The 10380-nt window shown below is 49.4% G+C and overlaps 1 protein-coding gene across 1 annotated transcript in view; it reads left to right on the forward strand.

Annotated features, from left to right (window-relative positions):
- LOC139031314 (serine/arginine repetitive matrix protein 2-like) overlaps positions 1–10373 on the forward strand; it is a 126635-nt gene extending 116262 nt beyond the window's left edge. Inside the window, exons 5-8 of the mRNA XM_070456155.1 lie at positions 4310–4485; positions 4588–8161; positions 8857–9030; positions 9555–10373. Of these exons, the coding sequence (XP_070312256.1) occupies positions 4310–4485; positions 4588–4883 (472 nt within the window). The 3' untranslated portion in view covers positions 4884–8161; positions 8857–9030; positions 9555–10373. The remainder of the gene's footprint in view (positions 1–4309; positions 4486–4587; positions 8162–8856; positions 9031–9554) is intronic.
- Positions 10374–10380: the final 7 nt, after the last annotated feature.

Below are 10380 nucleotides of genomic sequence, written 5' to 3' on the forward strand. Positions count from 1 at the left end.
AACGTCTATCAGGTGCTGTTATCTAGGTGCTTCACAGAGAGCCGCAGCGGAGGATACGGGGGAGCGGTCTGTCCCAGGAAGGTCCCAGAGGGTCCTGCTCCGTTACAGGTGGCAACATTAGCCAGTGGCCATCAAAACCTTTGTTCAGTATTGCTGACCAGCTCTCCTACCAACGTCACTTGTAAAATGTTTCCTTACGCCATTATTTTTCTTTGCTTTTACTGTTGATACCTAAATATTCTGTAGCCTGTCCTAGCTATAAATCAACTGAGCGCTTCTACTTTGATCCCTTCATCTTTGACGTTGGAGAAAAACCACGTCCCAAAACATAATGGGTTCCACCAACATGTCATCTCTGGCATACTGAACTGAGAGCAAGAAGTGTGACCGAGAAGGAATGTTCCAAGTGTTCAGCACTCCTCCAGGGCTCCCCGAGGAGGGCCGGAACACCCCACCGCCTTGGCTGGGGCGCTGCGGATGCCATTCATGATCAGGCCTGTGTGTGTGTGTCAAGCCCCAGGATTCGCTCTTTTGCTCCCTCTAGTGGCCAAGGAGGATAAGTGCTGCTGTTGTCTTCCTTTTACAGATGAGGAAACTGTCAGCTAATCATTGAAAATCTCTCTCACTGACCTTTACCCTTCCACCCCAGACAACCAGGGTGTCTCTGTGAGAGTCCCCCCGGACCTCCAGCCACACTGCCCTCTATTTGATGAGCACGAGATGGCCAGACACTCAGAACCTGCCACGAAAGGTGGGCAGTGTTACATAGCTACAGGTTCTTGGCAGAGGTTGGGGGGAACATTTTGCAAATGGCAAAGCCTTCCGTAGACATATGGTCTTGTTCAGTTATAATAACCCAATTTCCTGTTATATGTGATGCAGCTGAAGCTTGGGTTAGATGAGTAAGTGGCCAGGGTCACATGGGGGGAAGTGACCACAATGCTCACCTTCTGACTTCAGGACGCCCTCTAAAGAAGCAAAGTCATGATCCCATGTCCTTCCGTAAGCTCACCATAGTCCTGTTAACAGAGGATTCAAGTGGAAGAGGCAGTAAGTAATGTCGGAAAAGGTCTGTCCACATTCTGGGTGTCACTGTGATGAGCCTCCCTGCCAAGTCCTGAAGGGCAGCCCTCTGCCCTGAACTTCCTGCTGACTCAGTCTGAATAAGTGCTGTGGCCCAGACAAGCTGCCTCATTCTTTATCTCCTTTTCACTTGGCCAGTCTGAACCCATTAGAGGAGTAAAGGAAATAGCATTAACTATTAAAATTTGCTTCAAAGAAAAGTTAAAAAACATTTACAAAATATGTGTGGCCCCCACCAACCTGTGATCTTCATCAGGGTTAACAGGCTGCCCCCAAGAAAAGTTTGCTTTGGTCCCCATTGCTTCAGCTTTCCCCATCTGCTAAATGGACCCAAAACCATGATTCAGTCCCCCTCTCCATTTTTAGTACCTGTCGAGGATAAGGGGAATGGAGGGCAGGTGTAACTTCAGCTGAAAAGACAAGCTTTGCAAAGGATCTTCTCATATTCCCCCATTTCTCTCCAGCCTGCCTTCAAAGTCCCCCCCTGCTCCAGAGACCCCAGGTCTGCAGCTTTTGCCTCTGGGAGTGAGGGGGCAGAGGAGCGGCATCAGCTAGGCTGCAGGCTTGGTACTTGGTCTAGAGAGTGCTGCGTCATCGTCCTGCCTCTTTTCTCGCTAATAATGTGGAATAGGGGTGAGGGGAGGTGGGGTGGATGAGACTGCCCGGGCCCTAAACCGGAAACTCGTCTACTTGCCACCTCTGCTTAAAGACACATAAAAGCATGTCACTAGAGGCGTTGAGTCAAACAAGAGCTAAGAGGCACTTAAGGGTGCTGTGATAATGTTAGCTGTGCCCTGTCTCTCCGTCTTAAAAAATACGCATGTGCAGAAGAGAATCCGGCAGTGAGACCCCGGCTGGCAGGATTCCCCACCTTCAGGCCCACCCCCCACACACCCCCCCAACAATTGTTCAGCCTGGAGTTAGGAGAGCAGGTCAGTGGTAAAGGCGGATCATCCTTTCTTTTTTGTAAAGCAACAATCAAACTGAGCACATTTATTATACAATGTTATGTGTACGCCTACCAGCTATTCCCAATCTCTACATCAAAGCATTATTTTCAAAAAGTTAAAAACCCAGCAATGCAAATATAAAATATAAGACAAATACATGATGAAGATCTCTGAGCCCGTTAATGACCAATCCAGTAAATGAGCATTTTGAGCCACACAGTCTGTGATGTTCGGTTGAACCCCAAGATTGTCTTTGCTGAGTCTGAAGTTAGGGTGACGATGAGGATGACTGGTTTTGGAAATTTCTTGCACAATGAAGGAGGCTGGATATCCCGGTTTGTGTCCAGAACGAGGACAGAGAGGCTCAGCAGCGCCTCCAGGTCAGCAGGGTTTTTTTCCTGGGCCTCAGAATTGGGGCTCGGAGTTAACTGCAGCCATGGCCGAGAGCAAGACACATGTCCAATTTTGAGGTCCAAGGCTATTGTTGTTCTTGTTTTAGTAAGAAGGAAACTGAGGCCCAGAGTGAAGGCAGAGCACGTGGGCAGCAGTAGCAGGCTACGTGAATGCAGCAAGCTTGATCGGGTGACAGGTCTGATGTTGGGGTGAGTCTTTACACACATGCTGATGGCCACCCTCCCAGGGCATCTACATCCTTAGGGGGAAGGGGTCCTTGATCTTTTCTCTGCTGTGGACCCCTTCTCATCACGCTACCTTTAAATGCTTAAGGTAAAATATCTAGGGTTTCAAAAGTGCTTTGCTTTGAGCAGAATCTCAGGGATGTTTGTCTAGGTGGTGGTTTCGGTGCTAAGTCATGGATGGTAGCCCTCCGGGGGATCTTCCTGAGCCAGGCAGGGACCAAACTGGCAGATTCTTCACACCAAGCCATCAGGGAAGCCCTGTTTGTCTAAGTAGTCCTCGTTTAACTTGATCAGTTAAAAATTACACACAGACGTTGTTTAGTATTGCCAAAGAAAAACTGCATGGACCCCCACCCCACCCCCAAATTTTACCCTCTGCCTTGGTCCACACCACCTTCCTGCTCCTCTGGATAACTCCCTACCCCAGGCATGCGAGCCCCCCCCCCCCCCCCCCCCCCCCCACCCACTGGCAGGAAAGCTGCCGCGGCCCCCAGGACTAGGAGGCATCTTTGAGGTGTGGTCCATGGGGCTGGAGTCTGGAGGACTTCACTAGCTGACCTGGGTCCTCTTCAGGGGCTATAACACAGGTGGACTTAAGCTGCTCCAGTCATGATGTTCTGCCAGTTAAGTCAGTGATGAGCCTAGTTCTAGAATCTGGGGAGTGGTTCCTCCAAGAGGTGACTGCGCCCAGCCCCCCTGAAACTGCTTAATAACCACAGGAAATTTGTGATTTGTCTCTCAATTTTGCTAGTGATCTCCCCGAATAATGTTCGGGCGATCTCCTAACAGACCATGAATAGGGGTGGCGGGGTGTCATGCGGCTGTGCAAACCTAGGTGTGAGCGTGTGTGAGAATCAGCATCTCTGTGAACCCGAGGCTACGCAGGTAAGTAAAGTAAGGATAATTCACACATTCTTATGAGCCTATTCCTCTTTATCTTCTCTTGAGTATTTTCTGGTACATAGAGATAACTCATTCTCTTTGAGTTCAGAGCAGAACCTCCCTTAGCTACTGTGTTAAGTCACGTTTCACTCAAAGGTTTCCTTCCTCCAAGACTACATTAGTTGCTGTTTTTTTTTAAATTTTTGTTGGAGTATAGTTGTTACAACGTTGTGTTTTCATTGTACAGCGAAGTGATTCAGTTATACATATATCCATTCTTTTTGAGATTCTTACAGAATATTGAGTAGAGTTCCCTGTGCCCTGCAGTAGTCCTTGTTATTTTAAATATAGTGTGTGTATATGTTGATCACAACCTAATCACTTCCTCCGACATTCCCCCTTTGGTAACCATAAGTTTGATTTTTGAGATCTGTTTGTTTCTGTCTTGAAAAAAAAAAAAATTGTGTCATGTTTTTAAAATTAGATTCCACCTATAAGTGATCCCTGGGTTGGGAAGATTCCCTGGAGAAGGGAAAGGCTACCCACTCCAGTGTTCTGGCCTGAAGAATCCATGAACTGTATAGTCCGTGGGGTCACAGAGTCGGACACGAGTGAGTGACTTTCCCTAGCAGGATAACTGGCAGGATAAGTGATATCCTATGGTATTTGTCCTTCCCTTTCTTACTTCACTTAGTATGATCATCTCTAGGTCTGTCCCTGTTGCCGCAAATGGCATTATTCCCTTCTTTTCCACAGAGCGAAGAGACTTCAGACCTGTGGTGACAGAGGCCTTCAAACCTCGCAGGGGGACATCCTTGGAGCTCCCCGGCCAGAAAGTGCGGGAGGAAGCAGGACTTTGAAAGCAGAGAAAGTAGGTCTGCCGAGAGCCAGAGCCGGCCAACCAGGCCTCGGAGGTCTCCGTGCCAGTGAAGGTTTTCAAACAACAACTTCTTTTCTTCCCTGAGAAAAATGGCTTGGGCAAGCTTCCCCGGTGTGCGTTTTGTCTGACAGGAAACCCTTTTGTCCTCTGTCAGTAGAAACGCCGAGAATAAAGCATGAGGGGCACTGCCGAGAGCCAGGTGCTGGAGCCCCGACCCCCTCCGCCGGCACCTCTGCCCGGGGGGCTCAGCCGAGCCCAGACGGACTCTCCCCAGGGCCTGGGGGGCGACAGGACAGGAGATGTCAGTCACCCGTTGATGCCCGAGCTCCGGTCAGTGGGGGAAAGGGGCTTTGGGAGAAAATGGAGATGGGGCTGTCTGCTTCATTTGTTAATAGGCGTTTGTCACACACCAGGTTAGGAAATAATCCTCCCATTGTCACCCTGGCTTAATCCTGCCCTTGTCAATATGTCTTCCGGGACCTCGTGGGGAGGGGGCGCTTTCTCGGAAGAAATCCCTTTTCAGAGGGAAAGGCAGATGTACCTCTCACCATGGGCCTGTCCCCGCCGGGAAGTCTGTGTCTCATGCGCGATATTCAAGGCATTGAGGAAACCAGCTTTGTAACGAATGAAATCCTAGATCTCTTGAAGTCACCCCTTAGGTGGTTTTTGCATAAGTAGAGGCTTCTCCGAACTGGGTTTCTTTAAAGCAAGGGCTTTTTTTCCCTGCATTTTTGGTTGGCTACTAAAATAGAAACAAACCGCATTATTCAGGGAAGGGCAAGAAGGCTTAGCCTACTCTGAAGAAGGCCTATGGGATTGTCACCCAGCGATTATCACCACCACTGCCCCCAAATACAGCCCTTCAACCAAACCTAGCAACTGAGATGACCACAGTATTTATTTTCTTTCTTTCTTTTTGGCCATGCTGTGCAGCTCATGGGATCTTAATTCCCCAACCAGGACTTGAACCCAGGCTCCCACAGCAGAAGTGTCCTAACCACTCGGACCGCCAGGGAAGTCCCCACAATTTTTTTTTTTAATTAACCCTAAAGTGTTTTCAAATTCAGTGAACAATGAGAAAAGCAGTGTCCTGAGAGCAAAGTCAAAAGCAGGTTTCTGTCAGTTGTACGAAATCATAACAGTGAAAACCTTTTGAGTAAAGAAACCCAAGGACGTTCTCCTAGCCTTCTGACAGGACGTGAGTGCTGAGGGCAACCCTAGAACCACCCAGGAGGCAGGAATGAGCCAACTTGGATCTGGCTAAAAAAGAACAGGAAACACACATGCATCTAAACACCCAATTCACACAGTGGTAGGAAAGCAGAAACGATTAACTCCCTCTATGATGCTGAGTCTTTACAGCAAAAGTGAGTTTTTTGACAGTCAATCAACTCCTCAAAGAAGCTTCCTGCAGCCCATGGCACGGAGCGGCCTCCTCTCAGACGCCGGGTGCTGCTTATTCTGCTCTCGGCCTTTATTTCCCTCCCACCTCTCCCCCAAGAAGGCTGCAGTCAGCTACAGCGATCCATCCCGAGGAGGAGCTTCGCCTCTGAGAGATTAACCATGAGCGGGGATGTGTGATTGATCCTGCCACCCGCAAAGCAGGGGGAAGCTGAGGCCATCTTTTCTGCAGTAAGCAAAGTTCAGAGCTGTTTGAGTTCCACTAGGTAAGTAGGCCTCTCCAGACCTGAGCCGGTAGGCTGCCCTCTCAGCAGGAATTCTCTCCCTGGCCATGCACAGGGGTGCCTCAGTGGACGCACCTGAGCCATGGAGGCTAGAAGGTCAGAACTGCTCATTTTTGCCGGTAGCCTGACTCCATCAGGTTTTAATTAGCATGAAGAATTGCAAACCCATTCTGTTCAAGAGGTTGGCAAATGAAAATCGGATTAAGACCTGTCCTATAAATTTAGGCTGTATGGGGTTTTTCCTAATCCCAGCTAGAGGCTAGTATATCCTAATTTTTGCAGAAAAGGAGTCTTGAATTTTTTTTTTTTTGGGGGGGCCATATCCTACCCCTCGCCCTAAAAAAAACCTTAAGAACACGATTCACCCAAAAAATAAAGGGAAAGGGAAAATAATTGCATTTTCTGTGGGTGTAACTTGGAAAAAATAAATGCTAAAGGGAGCTGGTAATTTGGGAGGACCCTTGACTCAGGTGCTCAGTAGAAGAAACAACGTCACATCACAGATGGATTAGGTAGCCTAGTGGCCCAGAGCACCCACAGCCCTGGGCTCAAACCACAGCTCTGAAGCCACTTTGGAGCTGCAGCTTTGGGTAAGTTCACTGTCATTTCTGAGCCTCTATTTTCTTTTTATTTAAATAGTAGTTTAGTACTTATATTTCTCCATTTCTTCAAAGTAGAAAATCGATAAAACAAAACTCTCACCTCAGCTAGAATTCAATGAGATGATGACTGCGGAGGATCAAACCCGATAACAAGGACAACATAAGTTCTCAACTTACTGTATTGTTAGACTGGATCAGCAGGCCTAGCGGGACCCAGGAGAAATGGGAGTGTGTTCAGTGGCTGAGCTGCCAAGGGAAGCATGTACAGCGCTTCCCGGCAGCAGAATTCGCCCTTCACATCCCGGGCAGGAAGCCTCTCCTGATCACTCAGTATCAGATGGGTTTAGTTCTCCGCCCTCAAGGTTATCACGAAAATGTCTACATTCAGCTCTGTCCAAACACCGGGGCAGTTTTTTAAACCTGCGCATGCACTGTCATTTACAGACCACTCACACACCGTAGGGCTGAGACTAAAGGCTGATGCACAGGCTAACGTAAAAGGGATGGTGGAGCTGAGGATTGGGATAGATTACAGTTTAACGGCAGCAAGCATGGCTTCATCTTCTGACCTCGTATCGGAAGCCAGACTCTATGCTTCTTTCCCTGCGTGATTCTCACATCTGCATGCCGGCTGAGGGGAGATGAGATGGCAGGTGCATGGAGGGTGGAGAGGGAGGCCTGGGACCTTCCAGAATACTCCGTAACTCACAGGAGCCGTTACCTATGGGGCAGGGACTGTTCTTGCAGGGTGCCAGGCAGTTCTCACCTGCTCGTTCACCTTGTCCTGCCAAACCTCACAGCATCGGGGTGCTAAGAGTCTCCGAGGTTGAGTACCTTGTACTGAGTCACATAATAGCAGATCAGAACTCAGTCCCTGGAAATCTGTTCCCATATCCTGTGCTCATCTACCTAGAGCCCCTCTTCCTGCCCACCAGAGCTGCCAGGGATAACTCAAGAGACTAGTGGTGGGGGGGAGACAGGAAAGGGCTTCTCATAGCCAGGTTTCTGTAACTCACCAACAAGAGAGTGAGGTTTACTGTCAGCGTCTGAAGACCCTAAAAGACAGGCTCACATGGAATGTGACCATGCTCAGCCTCTGTGCTACAGGAAGCTACGGATGAGAGGGGTGGTGGATTTCACAGTCTCTGCAAAGACTCGCTTACCTTTACAGTGTCTGCTCTGCGTGTGGCAGCACCGTCCTCAGTGATTAGTGTGTGTGAAGGCCCTGAACCCTCAGGGCAATCCCATACAGTAGGTTTTGCCCATCCTGTGGAAGAGGAAAGCACTTGCCTGAGGTCACAGAGGTAGAAGTGGTCCAGCCGGGGTTGGAACTTGGGTGAGCCTGCCTCCAACGACACAGACTAGAAGAGCAGTGTGCTGCGGGGCCTGGAGTTGCTTCTCTTGCCTGTGGCAGGTGCATACCTGGCATAGGTGTTTGCAGGTAAGGATGCACCTTTTGTAATAACTCACGTGAATGATTCCACTGGACACTCAAGTGGTGGCACCAGAGAGGAAGAGTATGATACTAACACCCTCCATTCAGTCATCTTCAAGGCTTGGGAAAAGGCGGATCTTTATCAGATTTTCCTGTTTGAACCCTTCCCACTTAGCATATTCAGCTGCCAGCTGGGTGAGGCTTCTGGAAAGAGTTTGGAGGCCCGCTGAGAGCCTTGACATCCTTGTCTGAAAGGCATTGGCATTGGCAGCTGTCCAAACACTGTGGTTGACTTTCAGACTATTTAATTGAAACCATATTTAAGGGAAAAAGAGAGAGAAGGAAGGGGTGTGGGGTGCCAGAGCAGGAGAAAGATCTTGGCAAAAAACAAAACAAAACCCTTCTGTGCGCTGTTTGCACCGTCGGATTGACCAGACAGGACCACAAAGCTGATACAACAGGATTAGCAAAACTGCATTGTTGGCTGTGGGCGCGGCGTGACACGTGCTACAGCAAAGGCATTTGGCAGGATTAACCTGCCAGGGATAAAGATGTAGCAGACAAGAGGCTGAATTAATGGACTGGCATGACCGAGGCGGCGAAATCTATTTGCATGCGATATTAACTGTGCTAATAAACTCCGGGCTGGGTTCGGCAGCCCTGTGGGTCCTCTCAGAAACAGGATTTTTTTTATTTTAAAGCCCACCTGGAATCTTCCAACCAAGACCGGCTGCCTTTAGGCTCATGTTTGCTGTCATCCTAGAATAGATGAATGCACATTCTTACATACCTGTGGCAGCATGGGCACCCACTGACTGTGCAGAGTGATCCTCGTACCCCGGGGTTTGAATGCCAAAGGGTCCTCCGTTCAGAAGGTGATTGTCTATGAAAAACAATGAACGATCATTAAGTACAACACACTTGACAAAATACCTGCTTGGAATGGTTGATTGTGCCTGATGTGTGTATTCTCATTGCGTGGAAGTCAGGGCGAGAGCAGGGTGAGCAAGCAAGACAGGCCAAGGCATACATTTTCAGAAGGTGCTCGCGGTCCCACCTATACAAGGGCAGCGTCAGCGCCTGAGACCAAGTGCCTCGTGCCTCTCCTCCTGGTCCTGCTGAAAGCAGCAGTGGGAACAAGGAAGATACAGGCATTCAAGATGCAGGCGCGCTTACACGCACACTGTCGCCAGTGCACAGCTGAGTGTTGGGGGGCAGCACCAGGAAGAGGCCGGGCAGGTGAGAGTGGAGGGAACCAAGAAAGATGGAGTTACCCTCCAAGTTACTGCTGTGGGCAGCTGGGGACCTCTGCCAGCCCGGGTGGGGTGAGAGAGCAGGAATTTTTGCACCAGCTTCCAAGCATCACTGATGACGGATATTAACTCCTTGTACCCCGCAGGCTCACCACATTCCTGCTCCTGCTCCTGACCAAGGGAGACCCCACCAGCCAAGGGTTCCCTGTGCACCGGACCAGTGCGGCTCCCTCCAGCCAGTACCTGCCACATGAGTGAGATTTCGTTTTCATCTGAAGATGCTGACTCTCTATCAGACTCTTATCACCACACCAGGATTCATACAAATGTCCATTTTTCACAGAGTCCTAGATTTAGAGCAGCAGCCCCCAAATCTGGATTATCAGAATCCACGGGGGTGGGGGTGGATTCCTGGGCTTCGCTTTCAAACCTACTGCAGCAGAAGCTGGGAGTGGGGAATGAGGGAGCCCTGAATCCCACCTTCCCCTCCTGAGCCAGTCAGCCAGGGTGGGGGGATGTCAGCTGCTGGAAAAAGTCTGCATTAACCCATGGACACCCTGGGAGCTGGTTGATGAGGAAACACACCCTATTTCTATTGCCATCATCTTTTTCCAGAAGGAACAGGCAGGAAAATGGTTTGTTGATTTGAGACCTCTGATGTTATAAAGCTTAGATAAATGTCACGTCCTTCCAATTGCCTTCACCAAGTGATCATTACGTGACGTTAAAAACACACACACACTAGAATTAGCTAGCTTGACCTTACCAAGCAAATAGTGAAGAAGAAGAAGTTAATGTAAACAGGCCAGAGTGGGAAATAAAGAGATAAAAGGCTTTGGTTAAAATGGGTGCTGAATTCTGGAACACCAGAAATGTTAACATGCTCTTCAAACGCCCCTGGCATAGCTGAGGCACTTCGGAGGCAACAGCAGGTACCCGGGCCCTGAGCGGAGAGGGAGGGCGGCTGTGAGG

This window comes from Odocoileus virginianus, chromosome 26 (genome assembly GCF_023699985.2).
Source record: "Odocoileus virginianus isolate 20LAN1187 ecotype Illinois chromosome 26, Ovbor_1.2, whole genome shotgun sequence".
In the NCBI taxonomy this organism is placed as follows: domain Eukaryota; kingdom Metazoa; phylum Chordata; class Mammalia; order Artiodactyla; family Cervidae; genus Odocoileus; species Odocoileus virginianus.